Genomic DNA, 18,619 nt, shown 5'->3' with positions numbered 1-18,619 from the left:
GTGGGATACGCGTACTGACGCACACCTCTACCACCCAACACATTTCCATAAAGGCAGGGAAACATTTCCGACCTCAGTGTGGCTGTGTTTATCTGTATAATATCAGTCTATCGTCACTTACACTGCTCAGTGTCAAACATTGCCCAAGAAAAATCTCTAAAATTACACACTGGAACAGACACCTGACACAAATCTGCACACATCGAACAAAAACACGCAACCATTTCTAAACAGTTTCAGCCTACGAGCTCAGTAACCATTTCTGTGTTTTATCAGTTATTTTGATGGTATTTACCTCAGCCTCTGGCTGTGTGGTTACAATTTAACTCCTCACAACTTCCGCTAACGAGCTGCAGCGTTCCTGCGCGTGACGTCGTGTGAGCGCGGCGCATTTTTAGTGAATTTCTGGATGTAAACAAACCTCTTAAAGTGACAGTGTCACAAATGCAAGCAAGTGACTAAAATACTTAAGTAATAGTAATAATAATAATAGTAGCAGTAGTAATTAGTAAAACTTAAACGACATAACGCCTCTGTTTCCATTTCCACCTGGTTACATACAAAAAAATCTTGGCTTATAGTTATTACATTCTGATGTTTTCTGCTGTGTCAAAATAGCCTAACCCAGGTGATTAAAACAACTCCTGCACTTGGCTGAGCACATGCAACAACAGTTAAATTTATGAAGAAATTATGTGAAGAATGAATACTAAACATGATTTAACGTGCTGTGCACTTGAACTCTGCTTAAACTACGCTCATACGCACCTGCTTGCGTAGGGCGAGCTATTCATTGGTAAGAATGTTTTAAATCTCAGTAGGGCATGTGCTTGGGGTACTGAGCATTGTTTTCATATTGTTTTACTGTTATTATATGTGAACCCCATTTGCTTCAATTCATGTTTGGCTTTTTTTGGATACTTTTGGATACTGCAAGAAACGTAGTTTCACAAATTCAACATAACACACGGTGAGTAATTGATGTAGGCCTACAAGTGGTCATTTTTCAGTTTTCTTTTCAGAGGTTGTGAAATGAAAACAAGAAAATCAAAATCTAGCTAAACTCAACTAAATTGTATCCCCCCCAAAAAACCTCTCTTATTTGCTTTTTTCTGTGTATAATTTTACCTTGTTCAGGCCTCAAAATATAACATAACTCCTCCCAATGTATAAACATCCTCTCCATAAGAACAGAAGGGGTCCCAATAGACATGATCTCAAATTAATGCAAAAAAGCGAGTATCTGAGCCAGTGCCCCTTGGTACATCTGTGGTAGTGTTTGTGTCTCTTTTGTGCCACAAAATAAATTAAAAAATTTAACAATTCTTAACTCAGTGAGCACATTGCTGTCAGACAAGCTTAGGTGCTTCATAATTTATCTAAGTTCAAAATAAGCAAAGCAAAGGAAGCACTGATGCACAACTTGTTTCATTATTGATTCAACTTGCATAAATACATGCCTTACATGGACAACATGTAGATCCTTGTTTGGGGATCTGAATATGCTCTACATTTAATATCTGCATCACAAAGGTCATCCCACAAAAACAACATCATCTGCTCTACTTAACACCTGTCGCATGCTGTAAAAGATGAAGATGAGAAGATGTCTGCAGACACCTTTTCGTCTGAATGTGGGTTTGTTTCAGGACAAAGCAAATAGAGGCCAGATGGTTTGGAAAATCATCACAGGGCTTTCCAGGCATCAGATGACATCTGGGCTTTAGAGACCTGTTGTCCCCCTTTTTATTCCTCCCTACTGAGGGAGCTTTGTTCCCCTTGCTTGTCTAATGCCAAGGAGCAGCAGGGCAGATGAGGAGAGTCAGGGTTTGACACCAATATTCAGGGTCAGCTTACCTCTGCATAAAATGTTGAATTATATCTGCATCATCATCAGATCACTTTAAATCCAACCACCTCCACATCACAAAATGGTTTAAAACCAAGAGGCTGATCCACATTTTAGAAACTCACAACAAAGGTTGACCCCTCAAATCTGATCAGACCTTTCTGGGCACTATTCTTCACAGCACAAAAGAGGTGTATTTCTGTCACATTTTATCTCTACTATGGCACATTGCATGACATAATGTCGAGCAATGGCATCAGTATCATCATGTTTTTCTGCTTTGTCTCCCTCACATTCAGAGCTGTCTGACACTTTCTGCATTGTCTGAGCAGAGAATCAAAAGTTGGATAGTGAGAGGCAGAAGTTTGGCAAGTCCTGAAACTTGTTCACAGACATCCTTATGAAGATCTACAGACTTGGCCGCTGTTATAGTAAACTCAGTCCACTAAATACATGATGAGCTGACATAAGTTTTTGTCACAAACAGGGTTACAGAATGTAGCTCTTACTGGCTGTTTTTTGTTTGTTTGTTTGTTTGTTTGTTTGTTTGTTTGTTTGTTTGTTTGTTTGTTTGTTTTGCATCACACCATATTCTGGCCTTGATTAATTCCCAGTTCTCATGTTGTTTCTCGTGCACATTCTCGTGCAGTAACCGTTTGCATAAGAGATTCTCAGAAAGCGTGAATAACCATTGTTAACCACAGTGCTTTCCAATAAACTGAGGCAGAGAAAGGAGGGAGCAACACTGCTCTCTGTTGCCTCTACGCAGTCACAACAGGAGTCCTGCTTACAGCAGTAATTCATGTTGTCAACCAGCAGGTGGCAGGATGCGACTGTGTGTACCGGCTGTTCATTTGAAATGATCAGCTTTGTCTGCTGAGAATTATTCTACTGTAAATACAAAATCTCACTTTAAATGTGCACAATAAACAAGCCCATTAGTTTGAAATTATGAGAATGTGTGCTATGATGTTGTATTGCTTGCAATATGTCTGCTGAATAATATATGGAAGCAGTCAGGATTTAGGGACATCTATTGGCAGAAATGGTATATAATATTCATAACTATGTTTTCATTGGTTTATTATCACTTGAAACTAAGAACTGTTGTGTTTTTGATACCTTAGAATGAGCTGTTTAGTCTACATACAGAGTGGGTCCTCTCCAACAAAGCTCACCATGTTGTTTGTAAAGTGGCCCAGAGTGGACAAAGCAAATAACAGCACCAGATATGGCCATTCGCTTTTGTGCGTCAGCCAGTGTGATTCTTCTACAGGCTCGGCACATGAACGAAGTTTCAGTTCTGAAACCTCACTGCAAGATGCTAAAATCACAGTGGTATTCTCAGGAAAATGTACTTCCTGTTTTTATGTGGAAGTACATCTGTGACTGATGTATTATTATGTATGCCATTATTAGATTAATGCTGACGCAAAAATGTTAATAACATTTTACTGTTTTAACTACCGGTACTAACTGTTTTATGTTCATTTGATTACTTTCCCTTATCTTATAATTATAATTATGATTTTGATAATAATTATGATAATGATGCTAATAATTATGATAATGATGCTTTTTCCTCTTAAGTCATTGGAGAGTTATACAAAAACCATCTGCGCAGTTTAGAAAGGAAATGTTTTTTTTTAATGTAATATCTTAATATGAAAAGTGACCTGTAATTAGAGCTGTCAAATAAATGTAGTATGGTGAAAAGTAAAGTATTTCCCTCTGAATTGTAGCAGAGTATACATATAATTGCCTAAAATGAATATGTTCATGTACAGGAATCTCAAATGTGTACTTTAGTGCCTATGTTTGACTTTGACATACATGGAGGTGTATTATATTTATTATTTTGCGCTCACTAATTTTATTAACTTTGTTTGTCATATTTGTATTGTTGTAAACCCATGCAGCATGGGCACCATTTGGTTCAGGACCCTTTGAAAAACATTACCTTAGTAATTAGTTAATTTCCATTGGAATGATACAGTAATTTAAATTTCTTTAAATTTTTTATTTAAATTTTTAAATAAAGTGTTAGCCATCAATACTGAAATAGGTTCTGTTGTTTTTTGTTTTCATGTTGCACACATTTTGAAAAGGTTTCATTACCACAGTTTAATGACACTATATATGTGAAAAAGGTTTTCCAGCATTCTTATGCACACTGTGTTTCCTGTAACTGACCTCATAAAACCTCATTTAACCTCCTCTCTAACAATACAAAACTTAATTACTGTTGGTTTTACCTCTATTGATGCTTTTGGATTTTTTGACATTTTTCAATATTGGTAAAGCTCTCTTCTACACAGCCATTGACCCTGACATTGATTACAGTTAATTACTGACTGCAACATTACAGGCATGTGTTTTTCTGCAGGGCCTCCTGGCATCATGCAGTAAGCTGAGGCGGTAAACTGATAAGGCGACTTTCTGTGATTGATTGCTACATGCCATTAAATCAATGCCACACACCACACATCCATTCATCACTGTCATAATTCTTCTCTTGGAATATTGTCATCGGCTTGCAACCGATGCCTGATCTGGTTATAAACATCAATAGATGTGCAGGGAAACACTTATTACGAGCAGAGCTCTGTCAAACTCAGTGAGTTCTGGAAGTAGATTCATTTTTGCTTGCTGTTACTCAAGTATTTCTGTATCGATTGCACTACATAACTCAGTCCACAATGTAGCTATTTTAGTTCACTTAGTGTGTGAGTTTGGTTTTGCTGGGGGGATGTGATATTTTGTAAAACTCTCTTTTCCTCCCGGCAAGGACAGACTCTGATCAGTAGCCTTTCATCTTGAGATTGCCGGCTGAGAGAAACAGGAAACTGACACTCCTCCAACCCAACTATTCTTAATGAAGTCATCCAACAACCGAGTTAAGATCCCCCTGAGCCCCAAAGAGTGTATGGATGGCTGCATACTATTGTACGAAGGGCATAAAAAAGAGAAAATCTCCTGAGAGGAGAGGCTATTGAAACCCCCAGAGAGCCCAGAAAGTGAGCTCTCTGCATTAGTATTCCAACAAGACGCAATTCAAGTATCTTCGAAAGTGTCACCAAATGGCACTGCTGGGATTTTTCCAGCACAAGTTCACACCCCAACAGGATGGTTGGTAAGCTTGTGCTAATTGAGAGTGTGTAACACAGATGCTCTCCTCCGGGTTAGGGGGAAAGCAGAGTGTGATGACGCAGGCTGTTTTTCACATTTTCCCTAAATAATCCTGCAGATCTTTCATCATTTTTCAAAGACCCTAAACACCCTCTGTCCACTGACTGTCTACGACGAAAAGAAATGATGAGGATTACAGATTAATTAGAATTTTATTACCATCAAAGTCATCAACTCAGTCAAGGAGAACGGTACAGAGCTCACAAATGCGAGACAGGACCCACAGGTGACCACTGGTCCTGGCAAACATCACATCTACAAATACACCTGGAAGTGCGTGGCAAAATGAACAGACATGGAAAACTACTAAATACAGTGAGAAATGTCTTGGAAAAAGCATTGCTTTAAAACTGTGTAACAGTGTTTCAAACAGTATTTATTTGCCATCTAAACAAAGAGAACGAACAACATGAAATAATCTATTCACATAAAAATCTGATACTCTGTTCAAGCCTCTCGTTAAAATATGCACCCTAAACAACGTAAGAAATGATAGAGTGGTATCGTCATAATGATTGGTGTGTCTACCAATCGAGCTTTGCACAAATTAAAAGGAGAAAAGACTCTGCGACGACAAAGTCAAACTTGAGATTCCACAGATTATAAATCAGTTTTCTCCAAAGCCCCTTTTTATCTGAAATGCACATTTTCATATAAATCGACAGGTGTTCACAGTTGACAACAGATTTGGTAGTCAGACGAACTGGCCGTGCACGAGCCATAACATGTTACACTTTTATTGTATCATCTAATAATCATATCAGCAATGTGGCTGCTGTCAATATGCAGCCCTGTCTCCTAAAAGTTACGCTAATTCACAACTAATGACAGTTTCTGTTAAAATAACAAGGAAATGTTGCTAATTAACATATCATATCTACCAAGGGCCCCTGTGGCTCCGACACCACTCACTGAAGGGCGTGTAGGATACCCAGGTAGGCACGTCCTGATTGGCTGGCTACATTAATGCAAATTTCGATACGTAAATGTGTAAAGTATAATCCATTTGTCCAGTAGAGGGCTCCACCTGTGCTAACAGAACTAGGTTTACATTGTCATAACCCTCGATATTTAATGTATCAGCAAAATGTTCACTTTTTCAGTTATTTTCCGTTGAAATAGGCAATGCTGCAACACAGTATTCTCTCATAGTGACTGCAATATATATATTTTTTCATTAACGTTTAACCAAAATCACAATCTTGCCCTAAACTTAACCAAAGTGCATTTGTTGCTTAAACCAAAGACAGGAGCCTGGATGTGAACCCAAAGTTCAATAAGGTGCTGCACTTTGTCAGGCTGTGGTCATGCACCATTCTCATATTTTCCTACTTAAAGAAATGCTCCAAAGTTTGTTAATATCCCACATAATCATGAGCCAGTAATTTGCATGTAACTAACATATTTTGGAAGGCTGTAATCAAATGAGCAGTGCACCGACGAACAAGAGGGGAGTGGTCCTGAGCGGTCCAGAAAAGGAGGAAAGTTGGTAGATGGGTCACAAACACCCCCCGGGACTTTCCCCAGAGGACCGGTGCTTGGAACAGTGAGAGACTTTAAATGGATTTTTAAGTTAAATCTAAAGATATGTCCTCACCATATTTCTTCTTCTACACCTAACCTTGGTGTCTTTACATTTGTTATGTTGCTGTATGATAAGGATGAAACGCCATACACTGAGTGCATATTTATAGGATATCGTATGAGGATGCAATGAGTTTGTACACTTGCCATCCTGTGCAAACACCTCCTTCTGAAGTCTGCTCACTACATGAATGTAGTGTTTGGTTACCTGAAAGAAACATTGTCTCTGAACATAATCCAGGCTGAGATTACGTTACAATGTAATATACAAACGCACTTTCTAGGAGACAGGGTTGCTTTATGTGACCAGGGAGTCGTGTGAGGGTCTGCTGGCCAGAAGAGCAAATATGGTCTAATTCACTCTCCTCCCAACACACACACACACACAGACACACACACACGTGCACACACACTTATCTGACAGCAGCCGTGTGTTTGTTAAGTGGCCCTGATGGGACTGACAGCTGGCAAGGACTCGAGACTTCTACTTACAGGTACATGGACTGTATCGAAAGGACACCAGGAATCACAGTTTCTGCAGCCATTCGAATATTGCTCAATTTCCTCTAGATTGATTACAGAGAACTCTGTCTGTAGCTCATTATTAATGCTTGAGGGGACCAGACACAACAAAGGAAATATTGGTATTACTGTTTATCAAGTATAAGGAGAAAAATCTATGGAGTAAACATCTGTAAATCATACATCAGTAAACAACTGAAAGAGTTGAAAAAAAGTAAGCAAAAAATAAGATGACAATAAAAATATAAATAAATAAGTTAAGAAATGTGAAATAAATGCTTCCTACATTTTGTTTCAGTTCAATGCGGGTTAACAAAGCTGAGTTGTTGACTCTAGTTAGCACAAAGTCAAAATGTCTTCCCTTGAAAGCCGCATGTGGTCAGTTAATGCACATTTTGTTTTACAATTACAACAACTTATTAAGACATATGTGGCATTTCGAGTCAATATCTAACACAAGGAACATGATTAAACCAAAGCAGATACGAGTAGACTGAGATCTAGCAAAAAATTAATTTAAAAAAAATGACACATAAAGATGAAGTTTCTAAAAAAAGAAAAGCTACAAATTAATTTGGATGCATAGAACTGCTATGAAGATGTTTTTTTTCCTTTTTTTTTCCTATTCGTATAACTTACATTGACGGCAGGGGTACCAAATGAACAGTGGTACTAGACGACATCATGTACAGTGTGCTTTTGAAAAGAACATTAGCCTCGGCATGGCTTGTGGCAAGAGGCGAGGCCGCTGTGGCCCGCAGTTAGACGAATTTTGGCGGTAGCGCATCTTTATCCACCAAGTGGCTGCAAATGAACAGCAAAAAGTGAGAACGCATGCTGTTTCGGCTACTTCTACAAAGGTCTCTATGTACAGAATCTTTACACTTACAGCTATGAGGTTCTTTCCTGAGCAGGAAGTTAGCAAAGGAACGTCGTGTTGGTGTGTGTGCTTATGTGAGAAGCTGCCTAGTTCAAAATACAGCACTGGGCATAACAGCTCCCAGTCACCATTCTCAGCATCGTTCGACGCACAATAACTGGTTAGTGAAGACAAAAACAGATAAGGACCATATTTCCTCTGTGACAGGAATACATGATCTTCTCGATGTGTGAGGACCAGCACTTACTGAGTATCACGGTACAAGGTCAAAATTTCAGAAGCTAAACTTTTCTACTGATTCTAAGAACAAATACTTTTAATTGCGAGACTGGCAGAGAGAAGTTTCCCTCGTCGGCTCATTAAAAAGGAATCAAAGCCATTTTCAGCACAATTATGTCCTCCTATATTCTCTTATCGCTAAAAGAAGAATAAGAAAGACGACTTTAGCTGTAAGCCACAGCTTGATAGCAAATCTGTTTTTGCCCCTAAAACTCAAGTGTGCGGAGACAGACAGGGTTTCTATAATCTAACAAAAAAACGCCGGAGGGTCAGTGAAAAAAGACACAATACATGTAAAAAGAAAGCCAACACAGCACTCAGGAAAGGTAGCACACAGCCTCCATGAGATGATACTAATGCTGCAAGTGAGAGAGAAGCAGAGTCAGTGTCACCATGCTAGCAGCTAATGTACAGTGTGCAGGAGGTGGTGGGGACTGCAGAGGTCACACAGGAAGGGGTGGTGGCGGTCTAACCCTGCTCGTCCCCGGCCTCGGCGGCTGCGTGAAGGGCAGACGAAGCCTCTCCGTTACAACGCGATGCGGGCTCGGCCTCCTGCGGCGCCGGGCTCGGTTGCTGTGGCTCCCCGGCTGAGGCTGCCGCCCCGGCTTCAGCCTCCGGCGCCGGTTGGCTTATCTCCACTCCAGCAGGGAGCTCTGTGACGGCAGCGGGCGCTCCCTCGGGTGTTGCGGCAGAGGCGTCGGTGGCAGCCTGGGGAGCTGCGGCGTCCGCTGGGGCACCGGCTGTGGGGCTCGTAGCCCTCGAGTCCTTCTGTTCAGGTGCTCTCAGTCTCTTCATGATGGTGGTGACCCGCACAGCTTTCTGTGGGAGGAGGAGGAACAAACTGAGGGTGCTGTAACCTGAAAACTCGCTCAGCGAACATCAACTCTTATCGAGCTGCCTTAGCTGTTACGCAATACTGCACTACTACACTTCCCTGCTCAAGAACCGTACAACTACTGCTGAACGCTGTGAAGACGACTTTCCTGGAAGAGAGAACAAAAGGGCTTACCTTCCATTTAGCTCTGGCAAAGTTCTTCTCTATTTGTGCACACACATTTTCCTTGATGTTCTTATCTGAAGCTGCACCTCCAGAGATCCTGTTGCAAAAAAACAGAGGAAAAATATGACTTCACAACAGAGCTTTATGCTTGTCCTCTCTTTGGATGCCACGGGCTGCTGCACACAGTATTACTCAATTTGTTGTTCATTTTATTGACTGGCAAACTTTTGCAGGAACTGTTTAACCTTTAAGGATTATTCTGATTCTTTTTCAGCATGGGCCTTTTTCTCCTAGTTTTCGTCCCTGTGAGAATTGATTTGTGGTCAAAATGTACACCATAGTTTGCTGGAAGTACCTCTGTCAAATGTCTCTAAGCAGAGCCGACAATCAGACTGAGAAAGCCATTAATACATGCCTCTTTAACAGCGGCATCACCAAGGGATGATCAGGGGAGCCATGGCCACCCCGATACAAACGCTGGCAGATTGTGAAAATAATCGAAAAATAATTAGAGGCCTCTGTGTGATGTTTTTAAACTTCAGTGGGCGCCCTAGGCGTCTAACTTTGTTGCCTGTAAGAAGATCTGGTACTGATGAACTACCTACTCAGCAGCAAACAGCTGGTGAAGTTAGTGGAGTATTTAGCAGCTGAAGAGCCAGGGGCCATATTCACAAACATTCGGAGAAAACTCTCACAGAACTAATTTAGCCTAAAAACTTCGAGCGAGAAGTCCTATCTTAGAGGCGATTTAGGAAAATTCTCAGTGCAACTGGTGGCAGAGAAGGGACAGAAACTTTGACCTCAGTGAGTCCAAACACAAAGCGAGTGTCTAACTATCGCGTAGCATCGTGTATCACGAGAGCTCTCTGTCCAAGCTGACTCAGTTAAATATGCACCTCTGTTACTTCGTATAAACTAACTTCAGAGCTTTCAGCTGTTAGCTGGAGATCAGACCAGAGATGTAAATACTTGAAAAGATGTGTGAGTAGCCTACTTGCCATCATCCTATGTTTGTAATGTTTATTTTTAAATCAGAAAACAAGTTTTATATTATGACATTTACTGGAAATTAAAGTTAAAAAAAAAGCCAACAGAAAGTAATGTTAGCTTGTTTTTAGCGATGTCATTTACCATGGTCGAAACTTTCAGCTTCCTGGCGATATCCTTCCAGCCAGCTGACTCTGTGTTTAGGTTTTTTTGCGTATAAAAACTCCTCATTCAACTTCATTAATCAGAGAGTCGTCTTCCACTGCAGCGCTTTCAAATCCAACGACAGAAATAGACAACATTCGACGGAAGATAAGAAGATTTTAGAATAACTCATCGCCATGTCTCCTCTTGTCACCTCAAAAAGAAAAAAAACAGCGTGCACTGCTCTCGCCGCGCCATCCGAATTTTGATCAGTAAATGACACACAACCTAAAGACACTAGTTGTACCATTAGTAACTTTGAAAACATGGTTTTAAAGTAATTATGCTACAGTAAATTTCTCGTACCTCTTTGTCTTCCCACCATTTTGTCCTCTGCTTAAGAAACTCTTAAGTCTCTCATGAGTCCTCCTGCCTACTTCAGTTTTTCACCCTAGAAGCTCTCTTAACTGCTAAAATGCTTTGTGAATAACTTTTACCTTTATCAGGATCTAGTCTTACTTTTAAGGTGAATTTCTTAGAAAATGTGATAATTCTAACAATGTTCTTAAAATGTGTTTGTTTGTTTGTTAATATGGTCCCAGATATTTACCTCAGGAGACCAAAAACAGAGCAAAAAGAGCGTGAATATTGGATCATTCATCTCGGTGGTAAACATAACTCCTTATGAAAGCTTAAGTTTCTCCATAACTGCTGGATGTTTAAATACAAAACTGTTTGCTAACAAGTTAACAATATCAACGTAAGGGTGATGATATGTTGAAATTGTGTTCACAGTTTATTTCTGCTGCTCCAAAGTGACTAAACAGTATGCTAGTACAGGTTTAGGTGTGTGTGTGTGTGTGTGTGTGTGTGTGTGTGTGTGTGTATACTAGCACCAAACACTAAATTTCACCAGAATGTCATTTCTTTTTTACATATCTGGTCATAAATTAAAGGATTGGACAAATAATTTCAATTTTGACCTTATGGTAGCACTAGATAAAAACTCAAGGGATAATTTTTAATGATCATATCAGTAAAAACAAATTGCCGGTGGTAAACATGATTGTCTGTATCAAATTTGAGGCAACCTATCCAATAATTGTCAGGACAGTTCAATAGTATTTATAAAATGCTAACCAAAATAAAAGTCACTAAGTCACCACAGTCAGTGGAATAACCTACAAATGGTTTGGGACATAAGTCTGTAATAACTTACAGACTTATAATATCCGAGTGCCCATTAAAAGCAGCAATTAGCCGTTCAAGGTGAACTATTACGTTTCTCTAGGGCTGTACCTGACTCATATTTACGCAAGTCGAATAGGATTTGGCTGTTCAATGAGAATATTCAACGATTCATTTCAATTTCCATACAAAGTTTTAAAGTTTGAATGGGCGCTGCAGGGTGTTCAGTGTGTCTGTCCAGAAGTACATTGCACAGAAAAAAATGACTGCTCGACTTGAAGCAATCTCAGTCAACTGAGGGTCTCCGACTGTTGATTTGAGTGAATGCAGCATTTTCAGATTAAGACGTGGAATATGCCAGTATTTTTTAATTCTTTGGACATCATTCAGAATATGTGTCTCCATTTGGGTTTTTACTGCAATTTGCAAAACACAACCTCTTGCCTGTTTACAGTCGCCTCTCTCTGATTCAGATTCATGCCCAAAAGAAAAGCCCTCATTTCATGTCAGAAGGAGAAACACACCTTTTAAACATAATAAAAGCTTTTTATATCAACATGTTTTTGGATATGCGGTGATATCTTAACGCGGACCTTTTCATGGTGGTTAAAAAATGAAAGAGAGAGGCTGTGTTTGCACAGTCAAACAAGTCTGCCACTTGTGAACATTGAAAAAATCCTCTTTTATAACACAAAGACAAAATGACAAGTGTTTCCAGCTGATCCACTTTTCCAAATTCTGGCAGGCATTTTACGTTGATCGGAGTATGTGCAGCTGCATATCAACAAGATTATTAGTGCAATATTAATTTTCATTAGCCTTGTAAACAGCTTAGTTTTTTCAAAATAAGGGCAGTAACCTGAATTTCCTGTGCATGTAAACAAAGTCACTGTGGTTTTAAAGGATGCATCAAACAAGAAAGAAAGTCTGCTCTTTTGCAGTTGTTTTGATCACATGGATACAGTCTGATCATACTGCTCTTGTTTTAATAGTCTGCACAATATATCAAAGCTCTGCGGCTTACCATTCATGGTTTATCGCCTCCTGGGCTGTCAGTCTCTGGTCTTGATCCACCTCCATCAGACGAGCAACCAGACTCTTAGCTGTCAGAGAAAAATCACAGAGGAAACTCAACAAAAAAGGTTTTTTTCCCCTGTTATAAATATGACGTGTGTGGCCACTCTACGGGTAGGAAAGGAGAAAACCTTGATTTGAAATGTTTACCCAGCAAGCTGTCATTGTGTTCATTCAGTGTTGACTTTATCCTGAAAGTACCTGAATCTGAGATTTCATCCCAGTATGGAGAGTCAAACTCATAATCGCCTGCCAGGATCTTTCGGAACAGGTTCTTGTCATGGTTTTCATAATCATCGTCGTCGGTTTCATCGTAGAAAGGAGGATTGCCTGACAGCCTGCGGTGGCAAAGGAGAAAAGAACACAAGGAGTCAAAAACAGCTACATATAATAAACAAGGCTTGTTTTGTAATATAACATGATGTACAGCATTTACCAATATCACCCAGTGAGTTTACATAGGGTGCAGAGCCTTCAAAAATGTCTGTCTTATGTTTAGAATAATAATCTTCTGTCTGTATGTCTCATGTCAGGACTCACAGTATGTACATGATGACACCTGTTGCCCAGCAGTCCACAGGCCGGCCATACCGCTGTCTGCCAACCACCTCTGGAGCTGCACAAGAGCACAGAAACATCATCGAAATCTCTGAGATTTAAAGCCACCACAAGCTGCCACATCACATTCTCCACAATGTCTTACTTGCTACTTGGCAAATTAATATTCTCACCCAGGTACTCTGGTGTCCCACAGGGGTCTTTGATTAGTCCATTCTCCAGCTTGGCAAGATGGAAGTCGCTGATGACGATTTTAGAGTGCTTCAGGCGATTGTAGTAAACCAAGTTCTCCAGCTAAAAGGTAGCATATTACAATGACAACACTTGATATAATATTCATGATTAAGGTCTTTAATTCTCATAGTTAATCATCTGGTGAATGTTCAGGAGGTCAAATTTCAGTTGTGAGGTCATTTTCTGACAGAAATATAATGAGGAGACTGAAAACATCAAAAAGTTTAATTATCCAGTGAAGAATGAAAGAAACCACGAGCCACATTCAGTTTAGTTTTGTCATTTCATTGTGATGGGACGAAAGCTAAATACCTCAACCAAGTTTGACGTATTGCATTTATTTTCATTTATGCTGAAAGTTCCATACAGGGAGAGAAGTAGCAAGTTGAAGAAGTTAATCCACTTCTGCCTTGAAAAATAATCATACGGCAACCGCCTTTTCCTCTATTAGTTGTTTATCATCCTAAATCTGTATATGTATATATGTATATGTATGACTAAGGGCTGTATTTACGTGAACCCTGTGGCGCAGATTGCAAACATGCATGTCCTGCTCTGTGTGTCGTGGTGTGCTGAGGTATTTCCGTGGCTAGGCTCCTGTGGCGCTCATGAGTACAGGGATCAGAAAGAATATATCATCTGCATCACAGGTTGTTGTATCAGAGGGTGCGACACTCACAGCCAATCACATTAACTACTTCTACACATGGGCAGATGAGACAATATGATATGACAGATATGCAAAGGGCCCCACCATCTCTCCTGCATAGGAGCGAGACACAGACTTTGTGGGGGTTTTGTGTCTCTTTGTAGTCATTATGCATCTTTTTGTGCTTTTGTCTCTCTTTGTTGTCATTTTGTGTCTCCTTGTCGTTGTTTTGTGTCTCTTTGTAGTTATTTTGTGGCTCTTTGCAGATCCTCTACATCTCTCTGAGGACATTTTGAATCTCCTCCTGAGCAGTATGTGTTTATTTCAGGGACATTTTCCAAGTGAAGGCCTGGAGGCCCCCAGGCACTTTGAGCCCCTGGGCCCATGTCTAATAGGCCTGTTCAGTAATTTATCCACGCTTCTTCACTACCACTACGGAGCTCTACAAATCACGACGCACTGCCAGTTTGGGAATCTTGTGGAGAGTTCTCAGAGAAACGTATTATTTCGTTATTTGCAGAATTTCAAATAAGAGTACAGCAGCTGCATGATGTCCCCTTTGAAGTGAATTCACTTTTTTGGACATTTGAAGTCATATGGTCATCAGGTTTTCAGTGTGTGATAGTAAGTGATTTTATTTTTTCAACAATGATCTGTAAAATAACCATCTAAATACAATCACGGTGCCATCTATAGTCCCAATGATGAAAATGTAAAAAATGTGGTCTAGTTCCTTTACGTTGTATTTCTTTTGTCTCTGTATTATTTTTTTTCATTCGGTTAGTTATCAGGGTTTTACTCGCAAAAATAATTTCTGTGGGAACAAAGTATCTGATCCTTTAATCTTCATATTAAACGCGACATGAAAGTGATTCTGGTAATGATCCACAAATAAATGAGGTTTTTTAAAAAAAACACAATTGGTTTTTGTTTCTGTGCATGAGGAAAAGTGAGGATGTCTGTATAAACTTTCAAAGCAATTTATCCTGTAGATGTTGAGACATTTAAGTCTGGACCAAAGATGTGGACCAACAAACAGACATCACAATCCCTAAAAATGAAAATCAGCCCAGACAGATTGTGGCCAAAAACAATATTAACATAACACTTCTGTGTGAGCTTTTGTGAGCGTGCTGTGTAAGTCACGGCCGACATTATCTGCTAGTTTATGATCTTAAGTTATTTTTTCCCCCCCAAACTGAGGTTTATTGTTGAAGCAGCTGATCACAGCACAGAACAGTAAGAGTAGTTTTGGGTTTCTGGTGAAAAGACATTTATAGCTGTCTAACAGCTTAAATTTCACTGTCAAGCTTTTCAGATTCTAAAGTTTCTTTTAATGACATTTTGAACACTACAGTTGCAGCATATAACCTTTTCTTGTTGACATTTTTTTTTTTAAATAAAAGTGGCTAAATAAATTGAACTCCTCTACATAGAGATCAGCTTTTTTGCTTAGGTTGAAGCTGTGTTTGGTAACTTTTATGAAAATTACTTTGGTCAAAAACTGCTCAAACTGTAACTATATCCACACAGAATTGCATGAGACAAATGATCTGTTAATAAGACCCGCATGTGAACGAAAACAACCATTACGAGCCTAAGAGTCTTTGACACAGCTGTCAATCACTGCTCATGAACTGCGGTCAGACTGTCAAACCAAGCAGCACTGATCAATTATTGATCAAGATTCAGTTGCTGCGTTGCCTAGTCCTATCTCAAATGTTTTTAGAAATCTATTTTAGTGCACTGTTCAGCTGTAAAATAAGAATGTTTGTGACCTAGATGCTGTCGGCTCACCTGCCAGAGCAAATGTTCTCTTTTAATAGCTTAACAGAGCAATAAATTATATCTCTGAAAACATTTGAGGTGAGAAATAGGCAATGCAGTAACAGAAAATTAATTCAGAATTATAAAGCACTACCTTCAGTCTGACCACAGTTCACAAGCAGTGAATGACATAATTGACAGCTGCACTAGACTCCTTGACTCTGATTGGTTGTTTCCCGTAACCACAGTAGATAGTGAATGCTGTCAGAATTACAAGTGTGGGAAAAGGAACCTGATTTTTTTCCCACAGAAAAGTCTCGTGCATTTCTGTGTTGAAATAGTGACGACTGAAACTGACACTGTGTTCTCAACAGAGTAGTGACAATTTCAGCATATATGACAAAAATTAACCAACTATATATTTAGCAGTGAGGCGTCTTGTGTACTTCTGCCTGCTAATCCTGCACCGCTGTAGCGCGTTACCTTGAGGTTTCTGTGGACGATATGCAGGGAGTGAAGATAGGCGACAGCCTCCAACACCTGGCGCACCACGTTGCTGGTGTCTCGCTCCGAGTAGTAACCTTGGTCCAGGATCCAGTCAAATACCTCTCTCCCTGTTGCGCTGTGGTAAAGGAAGACCAATAATGTGTTATGTGTCTAAGTGTGTGAAGGCACACACAGTGAAACTGCACTGTTATCAGTTTAAATCTGAGAACTTTCTGTCATACCCTATTCTCTCCACGCGTCCATCTGCTTTCTACTGTCAACTACTCAGGCAAGGGCAAAAGAAAAGAGGTATAATAGACACCTCGAATTGTAATTTCACATGCATGTTTATGGTGAAATGTTAATGTTCCACGAAAAAAAAAACAACGTTTTTTTACGAGACTACACAACACACCCCACCTGTCAAAAGGAAATGGTTTTAATCATTTCCCCAGAGATGTTTCGCTTGTGTTTCATCATTTTCTTCCCAACCAGAATTCCTAAACCCACAAATCAAGTGTCCTCGAAGGACGAGAACAAGTATCGCACATTTAGCATATCCATGGAAATGGATCAAATTCCCCAAGAACACATGCTGATGAGAATGGAGCAGCTAGCAGGCAATGATATCTGAATACCAAATGAGTAGAGTTCAGAGCCGTTCTCATATCTGCAGGGCCTCAGGCTACAACAGCTCATTCCCCACGAGTGTATAATCAACACATACAGTTCAGCAGGCCTGAGCTACTGCAGAGACAGGCAGAGAGCCTTTTCCCCCGGCTCATCAGACATCTGAACTCACAGTTCAAGGAAGAGGAAGTACTCTTTTTTGGTCTCGAAGACATCCACCAGTTGAAGAATATTGGGATGCTTCACCCTGAGGAGATGTGGCACAAAGCACAAGACAGAGAGAGAAACAAAAACAGAGTCAGGAGTCATACAGGAGGTGACGTCAGCATCATGCATTCAGTTAGGGAAATAATGTAAAGACCTGCTTCAGTGCTCATGAGTAACACACTGCTGTCGTCACGGAGACGGAGAGGGGACGCACGATCAGTTACCTTTATTTCACAACACTGAGATCTGCATGTTCAACTGGCCATCCATAAATAACCAGATGTGTGTAATCTGATGCATCCATGTGGGCATAAAAACAACCATACAGCAGCAGGAACATACATGAACATTCACGGAGTAGCTCAACAATCACAGCATCAGCTGGGAAACTGAAATGTGAATTTGGTCCATTAAGGTACATTATGTGAGTGTTGTTTTTGCCTTTAAAAAAAACAACAAAAAACATCCTGCTTTCATGACTGTTCTTAAAAAAAAAAAAAAAAAAAAACTGTACCGGACATGTAAAAATGTCCAAAAGGACTAAATCTGTGTCTGAAAATGTCTCTTCATTCATAAAAGGCTCAATAAGTCACTTAATGACTAGAAAATTGAGATTTGGGCATTTATTTGTTATCATTTTGCGTCACCGCTGACAGGTACAGTGTTGCATAATTATAATTTACATGTGTGTTACATCAGGAGCCAAGGACGAGCATTGCACTACGGGGCTTTTAGCAAAAAAATAGTGCACATTCTTTCAAGATAATTCAGACCTTGAAATAAAATGGCAGAATGTAAATGTTGCAAAGCAGGAAGCAAATTCAGAGATTTTGGACACACAGTAGCGTTGTTTACCACAGCTACATGTGGACAATGGTATTATTTCTCTACAATCAATCCGGTGTTTTTCTACTGCAATCACATATAGATGAGCAGAGCACAATGTCATTTTTTGCAATCTCACAAGTGTGAGTGCACATCTGATAAACACATTTTTTTTCTTTCTTTCCCAAAGGATTGAACTGTTAATTTAAGTATTGCCTGTGTAAAAAAATCTTGCACACTATTAAAGACTCCCCTCAAGACATATTTTAAAGGAATAATTTAAGATTTTTAAGACCCACAAAATGACAATCTATTAGTAATGCTGTGTTACCATGAATTTATGTTTTTCTCAAGCGCCAGCAAAACTATATCAAAACATCCGTTTACAAACTCTCACACAAATTCTGCAGCACAATCAGTCTCACTTATCCAGTCGTATGCTCAGTACTTCCCAAGCACAAGCACTTTCTCTAAAAACGTACTTTTTAAAACTGAACTGAAAGTTCAACTTATTTACGCTTTCCTAAAAGCCAGACTACAGTACTAAGATTTTTGTTTTTTGAACAA

General features: G+C 39.7%; 1 protein-coding gene across 4 annotated transcripts in view; it reads right to left on the bottom strand.

Moving 5' to 3' along the window:
• Positions 1-5,171: 5,171 nt before the first annotated feature.
• The window catches only part of LOC121949076 (caM kinase-like vesicle-associated protein), a 108,263-nt gene continuing 94,815 nt past the window's right edge, over positions 5,172-18,619 (bottom strand). For all 4 annotated transcript variants that reach the window (XM_088087261.1, XM_042494678.2, XM_088087275.1 and 1 more), the window contains 8 exons: positions 17,193-17,267; positions 16,388-16,526; positions 13,428-13,548; positions 13,237-13,312; positions 12,898-13,034; positions 12,647-12,725; positions 9,313-9,400; positions 5,172-9,122 (listed from right to left, as the gene is read on the bottom strand). In XM_088087261.1, the coding sequence (XP_087943387.1) occupies positions 8,772-9,122; positions 9,313-9,400; positions 12,647-12,725; positions 12,898-13,034; positions 13,237-13,312; positions 13,428-13,548; positions 16,388-16,526; positions 17,193-17,267 (1,066 nt within the window). In that variant the 3' untranslated portion in view covers positions 5,172-8,771. The remainder of the gene's footprint in view (positions 9,123-9,312; positions 9,401-12,646; positions 12,726-12,897; positions 13,035-13,236; positions 13,313-13,427; positions 13,549-16,387; positions 16,527-17,192; positions 17,268-18,619) is intronic.

The sequence above is a fragment of the Plectropomus leopardus genome, chromosome 2 (genome assembly GCF_026936395.1).
Source record: "Plectropomus leopardus strain MGB_pleo_1.0 chromosome 2, ASM2693639v1, whole genome shotgun sequence".
NCBI classification, from domain to species: domain Eukaryota; kingdom Metazoa; phylum Chordata; class Actinopteri; order Perciformes; family Serranidae; genus Plectropomus; species Plectropomus leopardus.
Note: the sequence above shows the minus strand (reverse complement) of the source record. Positions and strands in the feature narration are given on the sequence as shown.